General features: G+C 38.3%; 1 protein-coding gene across 2 annotated transcripts in view; it reads right to left on the bottom strand.

Moving 5' to 3' along the window:
• Positions 1-5,014: 5,014 nt before the first annotated feature.
• IL17RD (interleukin 17 receptor D) overlaps positions 5,015-20,786 on the bottom strand; it is a 98,435-nt gene continuing 82,663 nt past the window's right edge. Inside the window, exons 6-13 of one of the 2 annotated variants that reach the window (XM_060239735.1) lie at positions 20,537-20,581; positions 20,286-20,437; positions 19,156-19,221; positions 17,124-17,178; positions 14,775-14,885; positions 13,566-13,729; positions 8,158-9,097; positions 5,015-7,005 (exon numbers count right to left, since the gene is read on the bottom strand). In XM_060239735.1, the coding sequence (XP_060095718.1) occupies positions 6,890-7,005; positions 8,158-9,097; positions 13,566-13,729; positions 14,775-14,885; positions 17,124-17,178; positions 19,156-19,221; positions 20,286-20,437; positions 20,537-20,581 (1,649 nt within the window). In that variant the 3' untranslated portion in view covers positions 5,015-6,889. Of the gene's footprint in view, positions 7,006-8,157; positions 9,098-13,565; positions 13,751-14,774; positions 14,886-17,123; positions 17,179-19,155; positions 19,222-20,285; positions 20,438-20,536; positions 20,582-20,786 lie in introns of both variants that reach the window. The other variant, XM_060239736.1, reaches the window with a different exon arrangement.

The following is a 20,786-nucleotide window of genomic DNA, read 5'->3' as shown; positions in this document are numbered from 1 at the left end:
TGGAAAATGCCATTTATTCATAAAGAGCTTTAAACATGGTAAAAATTATTGGATTTCCACATTTGTATAGTGTAACAGTGACTCACTCAATGACATTACCATTTTAAAATCTGTTCCCTTAACAGTACTTGAAGTAATAGTAATTGAATCTTTGAAATGCATGTAAACATTTTTTGGCTTTCATAGAAAAGGTTGTTGCTGACCTTTGGAGGGGGGAAGAAAAAGCAAATTCATCAGAATTCTGTAACCAAGCTACAAATATAAACATATAAACTCAAGTTAAACACTAAAGCCCCACTAAGTTCAATGGAAGAAAGTAACCTTGTGATCTCTCCACAGAAATTCGTGGGACTAATTTTTAGAATTTTTAGTGTCCCATACAACTTTTTTGTTGTGTGTTTAGCAGTCTACATCCACCACAAGTATTTCCAGTACAAGCCTCTTTGGAATTATATGGGATTTGCCTAGAGGCACACATTTCAACAGAGTGTGCCTCTAGGATAAGTGCTGGTAGATTACATCCTATGTCAAAAGTTCACCCAAGTCAACCAAAGTCTGTTGTTTCCTTCCCAGAAGTTGACTGTATCATACCTTGTGCATGTGCACATGCTTGAATAAACATGTAGAATGCTTTCAGAATCTGTCACTGAAAAATAAAAATAGTATTAACAAATATTTTGCTTGCTAAAAACAAAGGAAACTTTTACTATTTGTTTGTATCTATGCAGCCTGTGTAAAAACTACTTGCTAGGAAGGATCAGTGTATAGAAGCATTCCACCAAAACAGTTTCCAGCTTCTAGAGCATAAGTGTGAAAGCCAATGTATATAGAAGATGAAAAGGCATCCATGTAACACACATGGCTGTTCTGGACTGGCAAATCTGCTGTTTGTCACCTGTTGGGATAGTTACCCATTTCCATGCATATACCCAGGGACCACCATCCAACACAGTAAAATTTACTTCAATGTCCTTAAGCATGCATAAGTCTCCTCAAAGTGTGCTCAGGAAAATCTCTGATTAAGCAGCCAAGTGATTTGACAACCTGGGGCTTGCCATAGTATTCCATCTAATTCTTCTGAACTGCAGCCTTTTTATATTAGGTTGCAATTCAGAAGAATTAGGCAGCAATCATACTTTGTTTCAAGTATTTTTTACTCAAGAAAACTGAGAAAATAATTTATTACTCACGTACAAGTAAATTCTGTACAAGCAATTTCTACATCATTTGACACAAATAAGGCAAGGGCCATTGCATATGCTAGACCAGCAGAACAGTTTAATTCCAAAATTAATGTTGAGCATGATATATTAAAAGATAATTAGTTTGTCATTCTTAGTATGTTTTTCCATCTTGTAGATTCTTGAGGTTTATCCAAATTAAGATGCACACTGCACTGAATTAGCAGACAATGTACAAATTTAGCATCATTGCTCTTGTTCAAGGCACACCAGGGGGATAGTTTTGCCATCTCCCAAAAATATTTTGCATATTAGGAACCCTTAGCTAAAATGGGCCAATATTAGGCTTCAAAGAGCTAAATATTACATGCAAATGTTTGCAACAATACCCCAGCAGCTCCTACAATGGTTGCTTTTGTTAGAGAAAAAACTGCTTGGGAATTAGGGTTGCCAGCCTCCAAGTGGGGCCTGGAGAGATCCTGCTTTTGCAACTGATCTCCAGCTGGCAGAGCTCAGTTCTCCTGGAGAAAATGACTCCTTTGAAGGGTAGACTCTGTGGCATTGTAACATGCTGAAGCCCCTCCCCTCTATAAACCCTGCCTTCTTCTGGATCCACCCCCAAAGTCTCCACATATTTATCAACACAGACCTGGTGGCACTAGAGATAATTAAGAAAAGACATGGGGGTTCCAGTTGCATTTTTAATCCTCATAAATGTGGAACTCTACAGAAAAAGAATGTGGTGAAGGAGGAACTGAAAGAAAAAGCAGTGGGTGAGGAAAAGGTTAAGTACCCTCTCCCTTTAAACTACTATACAAAACAATGCACCTTGTTGCCATTTAGCCTGAGAGCATACAGGGAGCAATTTTGGTGCATCTGTAGTTGTAATTTGCACTGTGCAATCTGTTCCCTATCGTGTATAGTTTCTAATAGTTTTCATACTTTGTGTCCTATCTCATGGTTGTGTGAGGCTAAATTGGAAGATAGATTGTGGAACATGTACACCATAGGAGAGGCTGGATAAAAATATGACAGAGCCATCTCCAGTTATGGGATACAATTAGCAACTCATCATATACAAGAACCAACACCAAAAAAAAGGAACGACAAGCTGGCTATATAATCCCCCCTTCTCTTGGAGAAATGATTTAGTATGGATAGCATTAGCAGACAAGAGCTCTGGATTTGGCAGAAAGAACAGGGGGCATGTGAACTGAGAAGTCATTCACTTTTTCCCTACGCCTGACAAATGGGCCTGAACATTTACAATATTTGTCTGCACCAGGAGGGGGGGAAATTGGCAAAATCACCATCTGTCACCCTAATAGCAGTGCCATTCTACCAGTATTAATGCCACTATGGCAGAAGAGCATTTTTTTGGATCTAGCTTCACACGTTTTGGTAACATAGCTAACATTACAGGTTTTAACTTTTTAAACATGGCAAAATCTGATTCTTTTAAATGAGACAAACACTGCCAGACAGACTAGATTGTGTCACAAAGGGAGGTATTATGATCCAACTGCTATATGACTTTCAAGTAGCTAGGATATTACAGGGTAAAGCTCCTGGTGATCAGCAGAATGCACTCGAGGCAGTCAACAAGCAGTGCAAAGTTTAAGAATAATTGGCATAGTTTGGACATGTGGACGTATCATAATTTATTGCAACGATTCTTTAGAAATCCTCCTCTTTTAAACTATCCAAGGAAGCATACATTCCTTTTTGGAATAAGTTGTACTGACTTGCATACACCAACTGTCTCTACTTTGGTGGTGCATATTGTCGTTAAGCAGAGGCCATACAATAGTTTTCAGATCTCTGCTTTCAAGGTCTTTGTATAATGGCTAGCATCTCATAGACTCTGCATATAGGATTCTGCATATAAAATTTCCATTGTTTTTCTCCTATGCTGTTACTGTAACAGCCTCAAATCACAATCACCACCAGCATTGCCAATTTCTTATTTAGAAGGGTTGAGCTTGGCAAAGTCAGAGAACATGTTAGAACAACAGGTGAGAACAATACTGCTTCTGGTAGCATATTACTACATAAGTCTACCTTCATGCCCCGTTCCTCAACAGTTTGTGGGGGGAGGCACCTATGAATGACCCTACATGCAACCCCTGATATCTCAGCATGGCAGGGCTGAGCACCATTACCAGGCACTCTATTGGGCAAATCTGCAATAAAACTAAGAACACACACTTGGAATAAAGCTTTGCTGAAATAAGTGGGTAAGACCAAGTTGGCAGCGTGCATAATGAAGTGGTACAGTTCTCATGCAGAGACTGTACTTTTACAAGTTTCACCCGGGAAAAGTGCCAAGTAGTTAAAATAGATTCCTTGTCAAAAAGAATCCTGGCTGCTCAAGATGGCTTGACTGGAAAGCGAGTGCCAGTTGGCCAATGAGCATTTAGATAGTCGTCCAATAGATCAGTAACATTGGGTACAACTAGGGCTTTTTTTGTAGCAGGAACTCCTTTGCATATTAGGCTATATCCCCCTGATGTAACTAATCCTCCAAGAGCTTACAGGGCACTTAGTACAGGGCCTACTGTAAGCTACAGGAGGACTGGCTACATCAGGGGTGTGTTGCCTAATATGGAAAGGAGTTCCTGCTACAAAAAAACCCTGGGTACAACTGATAGTTATGGAACTGAAAACTGGTATACAGGTAATGTATGAAGAGTGTTAAATTAATACTACCCCTAAGCCCCTGCGGAGTTTCCACTTGCACTTGACATCTCATCTCTATATTATTCTTGGAATAATATGTACTCATGCAGTGTTTCCAAGGATACTTTAAGCAGATCAATTAAGTCACTTACAATGGACATCAACCAGCTTCTTCAAGTGTATCCTACTACAGAACTCTTTATTTATTAAATACTGACAACAAAACTTTGAACTTGACAATGAGAGCTTTAAGTAAGACTCAATGATGAGACAAGTCATCTATAAGTTTCTGCCAAGTTCCTGTCAGAGCTGATGCCTTCTCCCAGATGTGTGAGTTGAGAGAGCCATGTCAATCTTCTTGAGTAACCAAAATGAACTTGGAATTATGGCTGAAACAAACATGATCATCATGGGAAGCACTATGTAGTTTTATAACTGTGTAGACACACACACTATGAAAAGGAAAGTGATACCATTCCTTCAAGCATGCCACAAAATATTGATAATCCATAAGGCTATTGGTGGGCAGTATATGTTTGTGATAAATAATGATCGCATGAGAAAATGGAAATTAATGGCAATGACAATGGAGGTGTAGTAAGAAAAGATATATAGTAATAACAATGGAAGGTAGACCAAAATAAAGCCATTGAATATAATACTATTTACTAACCATACATATGCAGTGTCTAGACTGGATTTTTCTGATAGCATGTGGACCCTTTGATTCAAACTGTCATCAAAGTAACTTCCATCATATAACTTTAGTAGGTGTTCAAGCTATGATGAAGTGAGAAATTATGAGTTGTCAGCGCAGCAGCTACAGTCCAACCAGATACATTTATCCAGCATATGCTTGATAGCATCAGTATAAAATGTTTGTACCTCAAATTGATTTGGAAACTCTTCATATTATAGAAGGGTCCATAATGTCTTATGAAGCACTACTGTAAACATCAAATATTTTGCAAATCACATCCTAGCAAAAATGCAGTTTTATATTAAAAGCAGTCTTGGAATTAATTCTCAGTAATTTAAGAATTTTTTCTGCGCTGTCCAACAAAGTTCCAAATATGGACAGCAAAATTATATTGCCAATTTGACAGTCATTATAAATCAAGCCCAATGAAATAATTCTGACCCAAGAGGAGTACTTTGTTTAAGAACTGAGTGTTTATTAGACTTCAAATGCCTTTTGTGCTGATCCTGAGTGGGTCTTGAAGAACTGTGGCAAACAATAAAGAGCAAAAGGCTCCATACCTCTTATGATTAAAGAACATGCTTATGGTATGCATCTGCTCTCACACACATTACTGCTAGCTGAAATAATCTTCCAGCATTTTGAATTAATATTGCTACTAAGACTGACCTTCAACAACTGTGCACTGATACAATGGACAAAAGGGTTTCAGTGGGGGATTTTGCTAAATCTGTGACAAGACTGCAACTAGCATTGCATTGAAATGGCAGAGGAAGCCGAAAGCCAGATTTCAAAACAATGGTTACAGTATTTGGTTGTATGTCAAAACAGAGCTGTGTAGAGCCTTGAATTACATCTAATCCATTCAAGAGATGCTACTATAATTCCATGCTGCTGGGCATCTTCTAGATGCTACGGAAGTACTTTTGTTACTTATGATACATGAAAACTTCACAATCTGGGACTGCCAATTTCTACTACATTATTACTTTACTGTTCATAGTTTGGGTTGGACAGGAGGCTGATCTTACTGGCCAAGTTGGTTGCTATTTGTATTGAGGTCTGTAACAATGGAGGATTTTAGAGAATTTAACAATTTGTATATATTACATATACAAACTACCATTTGTGAATTCCTAGTTCCTTCACATAAATTATTTTTCTTGCTTGAGATTAACTCTTTGAATAATAAATACGAACTCTGGGAATATAGAGTAATGTAATGTACATATGCATAATAAAATGTATATGACAAACCCATTGTGTCAGTGCCTAATGGGATCATACAGGCAGAAGTTCCACTTAGTAAACACACTGAACCTGGCTTCATGCTTCAAGGTCACTGTTGGCTATTCTGACTGGCAGTTTCTCTGCAGGTTCTCACATAAAGGTCTTTTGCATCACCTGATGTTTTTAAACTGGAGATGTTCAAGATTGAACCTGGGATCTTATGTATGCAAAACAGATGTGAGCCATGCCTTATTTTTTAGCATCATGTTACAGGCATTTCATCAGACATATATCTACTAGACTTCAAGTAGTACTTTAGCTTCTACAAAAGCAGGCAGCTAGAAGCAGTTACAGAGATGCAAGTTTCCACAAGCAACAAATTAATCCTAAAATGAAAGTCATGGGAGAACTAGTATACATACTCTGTCTACATTAATATTAGTTTTCATGCTGAACTGGCAAAACAAAGATTACTATCAATATGTCCACAAGTTAACATAGGACACGTACCATAAAAGGGGGAAAACACAGCGGGTAAGCTTTTTTACCAGAAACTCTCGGTCAGATAAGCATAAAACAAAGTTTAACAAAAATGGAGGTATTTCTTTGTTAATAAAAGCCTATTTTTTAAAAAAATAGGGCTGGTCTTTGGCATTTTTTCACTGTCAATCCCACCCACCTTTTCCTCAAATTCTGCTGGTTTTTCAAATCCAGCAGCACCATTATAAGACACTCTGAATGTCAAAGCAGCCAAACTTTTCTGGCTAATCACCTTATATGTCTTCAAGATATACTTTTCTTATTAGAAAGTTGTGTGCATATTTCTGTATATATAAATTCATCATGTAATCCAAGTTGGTTTTAGGAAGAAGTTCAGTTATTTACAATAGTTACAGTATATCAAACCAGAAAATTCTTTATTTTTAAAAAACCTATTTAGAAAAATCTACTGGCCATAAACTCCCCTTAGAAATAACAGGCAATCCTCCAAGAAAGCATCCATTCCTTCAAGTTGGTCATGTGGCTGTGATGATGTAGAGAATAATGCATGCATCAAGGCAGCTGATAAAGTGGCAATGCATAAAAATCTTGCAATGTGTTATAAAGGTGCAATTGCCTGCAGTTCATCAGTGCGAATATGGCAATGAAGTTCTGCTTTACATACATCAGGTACAATGGTGTTAGCTGGCGCAAGCATGGAAGGTTCTTCTTCTCCTAGGAGGGAAAACATTGGAAATTTCCTGCTGATTAGTCTGTTCAAATCAACTTCAGAATAAATAAAAATAAAGTATATTAATTATTTACACAATACAAAACACCCCAGTAATAAGTATCCTATCCTTATGTATTATTATCATTAGAATATAATCTTAAAAATAGAGGGAATATGTTTTCTATGAGTTTGCCACACAAATAGAATAACTGAGAGATTCTTCCCAGACTTCCATTTTTTAAATCTACTAACTTCCATGTTATAGAGAAGTATGGAAATCTATAAGTAGAGCTTTTTTCCTGGAAAAAGAGGTGCCGGTACTCTCAAGAAGGAAATGAAGAAACACATGTGCCCCTTGTGAACTTTTAAACATTTTTTTTTTAGAATTTTGTTTCCACAAAGAGGTTCTGGAACTCCATTCTACAGCATTCCCCCAGGAAAAAAAGCCCTGAGTAGACCTAATGAGAGTTCTACGAAGTCAAGGTCATGGTACAGAACTTCAATACCTTGCACTGCTTTCTAGCCCTGTCTTATAGTTGAGATTTCACTATTTAAAGGTAAAGGTGCAAGCACTGACTCGTTACTGACCCATTGGGTGATATCACATCATGATGTTGTCTTAGCAGACTTTTTACAAGGTGGTTTGCCATTGCCTTCCCCAGTCATCTACACTTTACTCCCAGCAAGCTGGGTACTCATTTTACCAACCTTGGAAGAGTGGAAGGCTGAGTCAACCTTGAGCCAGCTACTTGAACCCAGCTTCCAATGGGATTGAACTCAGGATGCGAGCAGAGCTTGGACTGCAGTAGTGCAGCTTACCACTCTGCACCATGGGCTCTTTAGCACCTAATATATATTACAAGTAATACAGCTTTCATGGCCCCAAGGATGGAAATGCTGCAGTAAGAGAATCTAGTCAGTTCACAAGAATGAAATACATTATCAGTAGCCTGGGTGGATGGAGGTTGGCACATATTTAGGTAGTATTCATGATCCTGGTGATTTGACGTCACTGAAATATTACCAAAGTAGTATTGGATCTGGACACTGAAAATCATTAGCCACACCAGTCTGGTTACATCTCGTATCATTTAAGCCCTGACACTATAAAGTGTGTTTTGAAGTTGGTTTCTGACTCTGTACTTCCATCTTACCCAATCCCGACGAAGAGGAGACACTCTCTGTAACTGAAGAAGTTTCAGTATGGTCTGCTAAGAGGCCTTCCATTAAAGGCAATGACAACTCAGAAGAAGGAACAGAAGAATCATAAATTCCAGAGTCCCGAGGCATATCTGGAAGATTGGCAGCTTTTACAACATGCAACAAGGGCTGGAGAATGGAGCTGCTATTTTGAATATCCTCAGATTCTCTGTCCTCTCCAAGATTCAAATGCTGCATCATACATTGAGAGTCTGAATTTAAAGACAGGATAATATTTGCATCTGCTTTCAGGCAGAAATCCCCATCAGTCACTTGTTTGCTGATTAAGTCATTTAGCACCAACCCAGAGTCAAATTTTTCCATCACAGCCTCTTGGTAATGTAAAGGAACTGGAAGAAAAGGAACAAATTGTTTCTCGAACCAGTCAGGTTCCTGATCAATGTACTGATGCATGTTGCAAATGGCTACATAAAGAGACCGCCCAGATTTGCTCCTGAAATAATTTCTTTTGCTAATATGCACAGGATACAGTTCTGAATCATGAAGGCCAAGATCTCTGGACTGTAAATGAGAATAAAGTTGAGGTAGGTTATCCATGAGCTTGTATTTTGTACTTAGATCCAGAATACCAGGAATGTCACCCTCACAGGAGTAATCAAAGTAAACTGCTATGAACTTGCAGAGGTCATGTGAATTCTGTTTTGCCTGACGCAGTTTCTCTGCTATTGTAGATATGGCAATCAGAAAGAGTTCTCCTTTTCCAGAATCCCTTTCCCTGGACCCTTTGTGCCTCCAGTTCTTTTTTTCCACAAAATACTTCATTCCTTTAGAACACACAACAATGATGTACTGGGACTCATTGATTTTCTGATGAAGCCATTCTTTCTGCCCTTCTTTACAAAGCCTCAGGTCCTCCCATAAATCCAAAGAAACCTGCAAAAAGAAGGTTATGATATTAGACATGAGATGATGACTCTAGTAACATATGTGTTTATACACCAGCATGGATATAGGATGAAAACACACTTATGTGATGACTTACTACCAAGATATATGTGCCCAGAAGAATTAGAGCCAGTTCACATATTACAAGAATCCCTTTCCTACCATGACGATCTCATTTATCTGTGGAGCTAATATCGGTCATAACTTGTCTGTGTTTGCATGGTGCTTATGCATTGGTGATGGTCAGGCAGCTACCATGACTACCAATATAACAGTATCTGTAAAGTAAGTGCCACCACTGTTGCAGAATCTGTAACTGGGGGTGTGCATTTGGGTCTACCCTGAGCCCAAAAAAACACTTGAAAAATAACTTATTGGTATTTTTCAGGTATATTTCAGTATCGCAAATGTATCTGGGATTTTTTGGGAGAATCAGAAAAAAATCCCTGAAAAAATCCTAAATATATTCGGGAATTACCAGCAAACAACAACAGCTGAGGGACTGCAGCAGACTGCTCCCACTGCTCAGATATGGACTTTCTTCTGCACTCTCCTTAAACAGGGAGTTTTTAGAGGGACTGCAGAAGAAAACCCACAAGCAGCCAGGGGGCACTCTCCCCTCCAGCTCTGCTGGGGCTCTTTGGGCCTGTTTGACCAAACTGCCAAAGAGAGCTCCAGCAGAACCTGTGGGGAGAGTTTTCCCTGCAGAATCAGCTGCTTTGTGGGATGTGCTGAGCAGCCCAGTTTAAACCAGGCTGTCCAGCAGAAGCCCAACCCAGCCAACAGGGAGAGTTCTCCCCATAGGATACCAGGTCATCTAGTCCAACCCCCTGAACAATGCAGGAAACTCACAAATACCTCCCCCCCACACACACATACATCCCCAGTGACCCCTGCTCCATGCCCTGAAGATGGCAAAAAAAAAAAACCCCAGGATCTTTGGCCAAAGTGGCCTGGAGAAAAAATGCTGACTGACCCCCCTAAGTGGCAAGCAGGATTTCCCTGGGCATGTAAGAAAGGGCCACAAGAACTAAGCACTGATAAAACCTTTCCTGTCCTCCTCATGATCTGCCTAATTCACAGAATCAGCACTGCTATCAGATGGCCTCTGCTTAAAAACCTCCAAAGAAGGAGATCCCACCACCTCCTGAGGAAGCCTGTTCCACTGAGGAACCACTCTAATTGTCAGAAGTTCTTCCTAATGTTGAGCCAGAAACTCTTAATTTCAACCTGTTGGTTCTGGTCTGACTTTCTGGGGCTACAGAAAACAATTCTGCACCATCTTCTATATGACAGTCCTTCAAGTATTTGAAGATGGTCTATGTTGGGCTGTCTGGTTTAAACGAGCTGCCCAGCAGAGCCCCAGCTCAGTCTGTGGGAAGAGTTCTCCCCACAAGATTGGCTCTTTTGTGACCTCTTTTGGGCAGACCAGTTTAAGGGGACTGCCCAAAAGAGCACCAGCTGAGCTACCTCTCAGCTGGTTTTTGTGGCTTTGCCGCTGCTTTTTTCGTCTCAATATATTTCACATCAAATTTACTGTACCCCTCAAAATTCAGGATTTCAAAAATAAATAAATAGATAAATCCCTGTATTACTCCCTACTCCTCTTAGTAATTATGGGGTGTTACCAATAAGAACATAAGAGAAGCCATGTTGGATCAGGCCAACGGCCCATCAAGTCCAACACTCTGTGTCACACAGTGGCAAAAATTTTTATATACACACATACACTGTGGCTAATAGCCACTGATGGACCTGTGCTCCATATTTTTATCTAAACCCCTCTTGAAGGTGGCTATACTTGTGGCCGCCACCACCTCCTGTGGCAGTGAATTCCACATGTTAATCACCCTTTGGGTGAAGAAGTACTTCCTTTGGATCCAGGTTTGGATCCAAATATTGGGATCCAGGTTTCTTTGGAAATCCAAAGAAAAATTCTGGTCCAATAGGCCCAAACCAAAAAAATACCAAGAAAAAAACCTGCACAGTCCTACTTATAACAGCTGTATGTTCAACCCCTTTGTGAAAGCATTCATTCATACTAATCTGATCTCCCAAGAGCAAATAGCTGTGCTGTTTGAAGTGGCCCAGTGTTTATCAAAACTACTAACTCCCTCACAAGATCTGCAGTAGGAAAGAAAGTAGCATAAAGCTATATGAGACTAGTATGTAGAGAAAGTAATACAGACTAGTAGACTTGGTCCTTAGCAAACCAATAAAAAATCTGGTACAGTAGCTACTCACTTTTCACTGCATTCTGTCAAGATAATACAATTAGTAACCTATTCTGCTGCAGATAAATCTCTCATTACCATCTGCAATTCAAAGTAAAAACTCTGCCATACACAGGTGTCTGCACCATCTCTGCCCCTTTCTCCCTCCACTATGATTAGACACTGCCAGTACAGGTAAGAAGGTAATACACATTATTCCCTGTATTACTCCCTACTCCGCTTAGTAATTATGGGACAAAAAAGGATGGAAACAGACTGTATATCATGTTTTCTGCCAACACCATTTTAGGCTGGTAGCTAGAAGTCCCTGATGCTAAATGAAGACAGAGTGAGGCATCCAAGTGGTTGCATCCAACCTAGGGAGGGACGGTGGCTCAGTGGCAGAGCATCTGCTTGGGAAGCAGAAGGTCCCAGGTTCAATCTCCAGCATCTCCAAAAAAGGGTCCAGGCAAATAGGTGTGAAAAACCTCAGCTGGAGACCCTGGAGAGCCGCTGCCAGTCTGAGAAGACAAGACTGACTTTGATGGACCAAAGAGGGTCTGATTCAGTACAAGGCAGCTTCATATGTTCAGTATATGTCCCTCCAGAATTCACTGTACACACAGTTAAGAGTGTTACTGGGAGATCCAGGCCTGAATCCCTGCTCTGCTATGGAAGCTTGGTGGGTAACCTTCAGCCAGTTGCACACTCACAGCCTAACCTACCTCACAGGGTTGTTGTGAGGATAAAATAGAGAATAATGTAAGCAGTTTGGGATCCTGATTGGGAGAAAAGATGGGGTACGAATGAAGTTAATGGAATAAACTACAATATATATACATGACCGCAAGCTGGGTAGGGGTTTTCCCAACCTGATACTTTCCCAATAATCACACAGCAACTGCTGATAACTTAAATCCACAGGCACTGTGGAGAGGGGCTCTAGGTTCAGTAGTAGAGCATCTGCATGGCAGAAGGTCCCATCTCCAGCAAAAAGATCTGGCAGGTTATATGAAAGACCTCTGCCTTAGACCCTGAAGAGCTGCTGTCAGTCTGAGTAAATATTGACCTTCCTCTTTCCCTGCTGCCTTCCATTTTTCCTAGCAACAGGGCTTTTTTGGTAGAAAAACCCCAGCAGGAACTAATTTGCATATTAGGCCAGACCCCCTGACCCAAGCCAGCTGAAACTGTGTTCCTGAGTGTACCTGCTAAAAAAAAAAATCCTTGCCTCACATTATTGTCTTTTCTAGTGACTATTGTCAACTAATAATGTGGCCAAAATATGACAGCCTCAGTTTGGTCATTTTAGCTTCGAGGGAGAATTCAGGCTTGATTTGGTCTAGAACCTTCTTATTTGTCTTGTTGGCGTTCCATAGTATCCATAAAACTCTCCTGCAACACATGGATGCAGTCTCCCTTTTGGTTGATGATGGAGTGAAGGAACAGAAAACCTTTAACAATTTCAGTTTCTTCATTGTCAATTTTAAAATTGTGTAATCCTCCAGTAGTCATTACCCTTTGTCTTCAGAAGTAGCTCCACATAAAATAGGTTGCAGTAATGAAGGCAGATATAACTGGCATACTGGTTACAGTGTCAAGATAATTTTTATTGAAATTTGGATATAATAACAGGTGATAAAGCTGCAGCTGATAAAAGGCAACATTCTGCAACTATCACGGAAGTATCGTGGAACAAGTGCTCACATGCAACCAGTGTCACTTCAGCACTGTTAGATTCATAGCTATCCTCAGTATTGAAGGTACTGTTCTGTAGAAGTTTCCTATGCAAAGAGATGATATATAGCACTAATTTGCACCCTTTTAAAAACTGCAATGAACTGCGCTCTGAAAAAAAGCCAAAATACAGCACAAATTATTTGGCCACTAGAGGTCAGAGTCAGTACATGAACCTGCCAATGATAAAACAAATTAAATAAATTCCTATGTAATCCTTGCAAAAAACCTGGAAGAAACCCTAACCAACCCCACCCACCAGTTCCGCAGACTTTTTCTCATTTTGACTTTACCAAGTCAAGGATTTTTATAACAACTATTTTCACATAATTTTGCATTTTTAAAGAAAGTGATCTGGAAAAAAGGTAATTTAAAAAATCATATTAGAATTGGAAGGATTCAACAGCATTTAATGTTGCCACAATAGTTCACAATTGCCACAATAGTTCTCTGCCACAGGTAGAAATGTTTATACATACAGTAGCTTCAGTAACTACAAAGACTTTTACCTCACAACCACAGAAGTCCTGAAGAAAATAAGCAAAGCACTGGATGACATTAATGTGCTTCTGACAATCTTTACTGGAATAGCAAATAAACACTTTGGGACGGGGCCCTTGCCTTTCCACATGGAGGCCTGCAGAGTAGGTTGACGATTCTGAACTTTCCTCATCTAAATGGGAATAGATATTTTCTAAATTGAAAGAGAGAAGTATTTTACTATCTACATAGATACAAGTGCTGCAATTACTTCTTTAACTTCTTAATTTAGTCAATTTGTCTTTATTCCCCCCCCCCAATAGATATCCTTTTACTCAGAAATTCTGTAAAACTCTATCTTCCTCCGTTACTTCATTTTTTGAAACCACTTCTGCTTTTCTCAAGTATTGCCTAGCCAGTTCAAGACAATCTCACACAGATCATTTATCTAACAAACATGCATATACAGCTGCATGCGTCAATTAACAAATTTATATCTAGCATAAGCCTAACAGCAGGCCTAACAGCACAAACTAGCCCAATCTCATCAGGCCTTGGAAATTAAGCAAGGTCCATATATGGATAGGAGGCTACTAAAGAAGCCCAGGGCTGCTATGCAGATGAAGGCAATGGCAAACCACCTCTGCTCATCTTTTACCTTGAAAACCCCACAAACTGGAACATTATGAAATTGCCACAAGTTGGTTGTGATTCTGTACACTTTGATTTTTACAGCCCAAATATAGAGCCACCTCCCTATATATTACCTGCACATTTACTCTCAATTTCTCAACTAGAATCCAATAAGAGTAACTCAAGGAATACAAGATGATTATTTCAGGAAGTATGCTATAACACTGCTTCCTGATATGAAAGCACAGGAGACCTTAACCTAAATAAATTATTATTCACAGGGTCAGATCTGAGTCCAGAGTCCGGCTGCCATTCAGTATGCCATGACTGACCTAAGCAGCTGCAGCACCTCTCAACTAGGTGATAAGGCATTATGATTTCATGGCTCCTCACCAAGGACTGTCACATTAGCAGCATCATAACCTTCCAATCAGAAGGTCAAACAGAAACAAGTTAACCTCAACACATGGTTAACACTAGGTTTGAAATTCCAGCAGCAAGATGGGAGAATGAAACCCTAGTTTTGGACATATCTATTCATTCTTGATGTCAGCTCTGCTATACATACCTTCCCGTTAAGATCGGTTTCATGGAAAAATACATACCTTGCTGCTTTTTACGACACATCACTGTAAAAAGGGTTGCAAAAGCAGAGATGACCACCAAGGGAACAGTAATTGCTATTGCTCTTATTGGCCCTGCCCATGGGGAATGAACTTTGAAAAGGAAGACAAAATTAAAATTAGCTCTGCTGAAATCTTATCTTCCTATTGTTACTTTTGGCACAAACATTGTTAATTGAATCACTTTCTACAATAGTATTAGATTTTGGCACTGCATTGTTTATTCATTATGCAAGGCTGCCATAATGCATTTATGAGAAGGGATAACAGTTCTTTCATTTCTCTATATAATCCATATGTAAGAAGTATTATTGAAAACATTTCTAATGTACCTTGCTGTTCCCTCTATGCCAAGGCAGGCAACTTTTTTGGCCCAAGCCCTAGAAAAAGGCCACAATATCTGTGAAGAATGGCTAGTCAGCGGAAAAAAGGGAGGGGGGAGATTAGGGTTGTATGTGGCTAGACACACTGGGAGCAAGTTGAGCCCCAACAGAGCTGCCAGTATCTCTGTACCATGGGCAGAGAACTAGTCTATTTTTTTTGTCTTTAAAAACAATTTTTATTTTAACTACACAAAAAGAACTATTTACAATACAAATTAGGTAGGCAATATAATAAACAAATACAATAATAAACTGAAGTTAGATCATCATATTACTGCAAGTGAAAATTAAAATATTTTGTTAAACATACACAAAATAAAGTAAAATAGTGATTAATAAAGATATTTATTAATTATATCAGGAATCTCACCATGAGAGATTAAGTACTCTAAAATATGAAACCAAACTGGTTCAAAAGAAGTAACCTGCAAAGAATTCAATCTGGATTTTATATTAGATGTAATTTTACTCATTACATAGAGATTTCATAGTTTTTTATACCATAGGTTTAAAGTTGGTTGTCATTCACTTTTCCAGAGGAGAGTTATTACTGACTTTGCTGTGTATAATAACATAATTATTGTCTCAGGAGTTAATTTGGATACTATAGTTTCTGGCTGTATGTTCAAAAATAATATTTCTGGTATTGGTTCTAATAAAAAGCCAGTAATTTCATTTATTTTTTTAAGGATTATTTTCCGGAACTGTTTTATTACTGGACAATCCATCCAGCAGTGTATATATGTATGTACCGATTCCTCCACATTTTCTCCAACATTTTGGTGAATAAGATTTTGTTATATAGGAAATTTGCTGGGGTGTGGTGTACCAAAACATTAGAATTTTTATGGTTTGCTAAATTCTAATATAGAAGTGGTAATAGCATAATTATTCCAAATCATATTCCATGTTTTAGATGAAAGATGAATCCTGCATAATTTTTGCCATTTGTGTTGATATGGTAACATTTTGTTTTCTGAAATAAATAAAATAGCTTGATATATTTTTAAGTACTCCTTTTGAAACGCCTGTTGCTGACTGCAATATTCTTTCAAAAAGGATTAATGGCTGCTTTACTATTTCTGTCAGTTTAATAGACTCATGGAGGTGTTTAAATTGATAATAATCTAGCCAATTAAGTTTGAAATGATAACTCAGTTTCTAATGCTGTTTCATTTATAAATTTTCTGTTGCTAACTAGGTCATTAAGGGTGTCTACTTCATGCAGATGCCATTGCTGACATCGTCACTGGTCTTTTGCTGGTAAGTACCAAGTTTGTCCAATAAATGAAGCAAATTTAGATGGGCTGAGAAACAATTTATTTTTCATATTATCCCAAATATTAAAAATAGTTTTCAAAAATATGTCCTGCTTTATGCAAAGAACTAGTCTTGTGTGCCAGCCAAAGCAATACATCATGTTGCAGTTCACTAAACATGGGGAATGATATAAATTATTACAATTACCATGAAAATGACAAAAAACCACTCTCATTCAGGAAATTCAAAATGCTGAGTCCACAACATGTCTTCCCCACCACCACCACCATGATTTCACTTCAAATGCAACCAACACTGTTTGGCAGTGCTCATCATGCATTCTGTGATGGGAACAGGGGCAAGAGGAGAAATAAATAAATGGTCTATGTTTATATATCCATCCTCCCTCCTCCTCCTCTAATATATGACTGAAGAGGCTTCAGAGAAAAGAGTTAAGAATGAGACAGCACATAATGTTTTTCAGGGTTTTTTGTTTGCTTTTTTTGTAATTGTAGTAAATCCTAAAAAGCAATCCTAGCTGCAGATTAAAACAGGGAGGGGAGAACTATGTGCCATTCTGAGCTCCTTGCAAGAAGGGTGGGCTGAAAACATTTTAGATAGACAGATAATTATTCTTCAGAAGGAAACAGCATGTTAAAACATGGTACAAAGAAGGGGGGGAGCATACCTGGCTTTAGTGCATAATGCATTGTCTTCCTTGTTGTGTTTGTATCATCAACCAGCTTTAAAAGAAAACAGGAAAGCACTCATTTTGAAATGGATATAGAAATATTTAATTTAGAGACAAATCACTGTTAAGATATATAGATTTCAAGAAGTGAAACCAATAAGAAATACACAATTTATGAACTGGTTCACACATGCATCTTGACACTTGCACCTACGTGAATGATCAGTTGTAAGAATATTCACATCACCCCCACAATAATGGTTTTCAACTTTTTGTTTGTTAAAGGATTCATTGATGAGGGTCATTTAGAAGTATCTGGATGCTTTGGATGGGTATAAGTCCCCCTAGGCCAGATGGTGTCCACCCAAGAGTGCTTAAGGAACTAGCTGGGGAGCTGGCACAGCCCTTATACATTATCTTCAAGTACTCTTGGAGAATGGGTATTGTGCCAGATGGCTGGAGAAGGGTGAACCTTGTCCCAGTTTTTAAAGGGAAGGAAGGATGGTCCAGGGAACTATAGGCTGGCCAGTTTAAAATCTTGGAATGGATAACTTGATAAGTAGTATTTCAGTATGGATTTGTCACTAATGGGTCCTGTCAGTCTAATATCATTTGCTTCTTTAATCAGGTGATAGTTTGGTGGATTGTGAGGATGCTGTGGATATTGTATATTCGGATTATTTGAGAAAAAGCCCCATGATGCTCTGATCAGCAAATTGGTGCATTAGACTGGTTAGGTAGATAAGGAATTGGTTGGATAATTTCACTTACAGAGTATTTTTCTTGTTTGATTGACCCCCATATTCAAAGAGCGTTTATGTTAGCCCATTTAATGTGCTTCCTTCTGCTGTGCTATATGGGAGGTTTAAAATAATACCATTCCTTGATAGACTATGTCCCTGTGGGCTGAAGGAAACTGAAGGAACAGACCGTGTACTTTTATCCTGTAGATTCTACTGTGATTTAAGTGCATCCTATCTGGATCCTATATTGCAATCCCTGGAGGATAAATCTGATGAAAATAAGATAGTAAGCTTACTAGCCTTAAATAAGGCTGAAACCATTAAAGTGGTGGCAAACTTTCTTTACTGTGCTTGGGCCCAGTGTCTTTTTTAAAAATAAATGATCTAGATGAAATGTGAAGGGACTAATAATTAAATTTGCAGATGACACCAAACTGGTTGGCTTAGCAAATACTCTTTTAAAGTATTTGAAGGGTTGTCATTTAGTGAAGGGTGGGGTGCTATTTCAGTAGGTAGTGGAGGATAGGATTCTTAAAAATGGGTTTAAATTATGGATGTGGAGATATCAATGAGATATTGGGAAACACTTTTTAACAATAAGGGCAGTTCAATGGTGGAATCGATTGCCCAGGGATGTTGTGGGTTTCCCTCCTTGGACGTGTTTAATTGTAGACTGGACATTTATCAAAGATACTTGGTGGTTGGACTGCATTTTCTTTAGGCTCCTTCCAATGTTTAATTCTATGATTCTATAAGCTGTGTATCAAAAGATGAATAAATACATGTGTGAGGCAACTCAAAGTCAGGATGAAATTCCAAGAATTTTAATAAAACTAGAGCCACATTTTCTACACATATTTTTCTTTAAAAAATGACCTTCACTAAATTGAATTAGGCTCATGAAACTCAGTAGAAAGGCTACAGATGTTTTTAAAATTCGAGACATGTTTGTTTGTTAATTGCTATGACCTGCAAAATCCCAACCCTACAGTAACTTAATTGCCACTACAAATAACCATTACATAGATTCCAGTTTAAGAATTGCTCTGGATCAAGAGAGGTACTGATCGTGTTGGGGCTGAAGATTTATTTGCTCCCCATCCTTGCTTTTTATAAGTAAATATTCATATAAGATACACTGTCACTATAGTACTCATGTAGTAATATAGCAAGACTGTATCATCATCTACAAAATTTCTTCAAAAGAAGGTACAGAATACAGATTTGATTCCAAATGGAAAACAATTTCTGTGACCTTTTCTGGAACTACAAATAAATGATATTACCTCAATTATATAATCTCCTGATGAGACATTGTGAAGAATACAGCTTGTGAATTCTGTATTTTTTTCCTATGAAGAAATGAAGGCAATTATTTTACAGAGAACTTGAAAGTGTAAAACTAGTAGAAAACACGTTAATGTTAATATGTTGTCAGACTGGAGATTCATATTGTTTCTGAGTGTATGAAATTCTCCTGGTAAAGAAAATGCAAACACAGAACAGCGTGATGAAGTGCAAAGCACTCTGAGTCTTTAGTCTAACAAATGCCACAGAGTGATCATTAAAAAAAAAAAAATACTAAGCACTGAGTCCATAATCAAATGTACACTAGGCTCTTTTTCTTCCTACAGCACAACAGGAGAACCCCACTACACTCATAGACTGGCTCAAAGCCAAGTGTCTAGCAGAGTGCCTAGGGGAACAGATTCCAGAGATGAATGCATCTGATTGAAAGGAATTGGCATGTAACCCAAGAAAATTAGACTGCACACTGCATTATGGCCTATAAAAAACATATCATTTGGATTCTGTAGACTAATATCACTTTGAACAATTCTTACCCAAAATATATTTGCTTATTGTTGCCGATTACCAAAAGTGCTAACAGCTGCAAAGAAGCAAACTTACTTCTAGCTATTAAAGCAGCATGCATATATACCAGTATGGGGTAATACATGATTACAGTGCTTTGCACCATCCAAGGGTCAATTTCATCATGCTAAATGACAATAAGCATTAAAACCTCAATGCTGCAGCATAGGATTACTTAAAAATAATCTGACACAACAGGCATGATCTAGCCAAGCTGAAGACTTTCATGCCATGTTGATTTCAACTGAGGGAGGTCAATACATATTTAAACTTTTACCAAGTCAATCACACTTGAAAATGCTTAGCTGTGACTGGAGCATTTACCATGGGCTTTTTCCTGGAAAAAGACTGAAACTTCCAAATGCGCTTGCAAGAATTACAGCACATTCTTGGCACCGCTGTAAGAACCAATGAATCCCATGCCAACAAGTTCATTTTCAGTCAATTAAATAATAAATTTAACTACACCTATTACAAATGAGATCCACTAGCACCAAAGCAAACAATTTAACACATATAGTATTGCATATATTCAGCATACCTGTTTGCAAGCCTTTTGTTTGAAGTGTGCTTCATTTTTAAGTTTGTAGTGCAGATAATAATATTTGAATCCAAAATTATGTGGTGCGTGGTCAAAAGACACATGCATATTAAAACCTTGCTGGGTAACATTCAGATTCCTTGGCTTCCAAACTATGAAAGAAGAGATAATTTAGCTACTGAGACATTACTGATTCAAGAACACTGCCTTTTCCTTTTATGGAGTATGAATAAGATAACACTTCTACTTACAAGGTTTGCAAGCAAGATTTTCAGGCTGCAGAAGCAATTCACAAGCTAATGAGAAACACACATACAAAAAAAATAGTTATTTTTCTGATCACCTGCTGATGAGATCTACCACCAACTCAATAGGTGGCTTTACGTAAGCAGTTCTCTCTCTCGGTCTTCAGTACTTTTATAATGCACACGAAATGCTTTGAACACCACTGTACATAAGCTGTTTTTAAAGCTTAATCTCAATGAAATTGTCTACAAATGC

The sequence above is a fragment of the Heteronotia binoei genome, chromosome 5 (genome assembly GCF_032191835.1).
Source record: "Heteronotia binoei isolate CCM8104 ecotype False Entrance Well chromosome 5, APGP_CSIRO_Hbin_v1, whole genome shotgun sequence".
Lineage (NCBI taxonomy): Eukaryota > Metazoa > Chordata > Lepidosauria > Squamata > Gekkonidae > Heteronotia > Heteronotia binoei.
The sequence above is the reverse complement of the archived record's forward strand: the minus strand, read 5'-3'. Positions and strand labels throughout refer to the sequence as shown.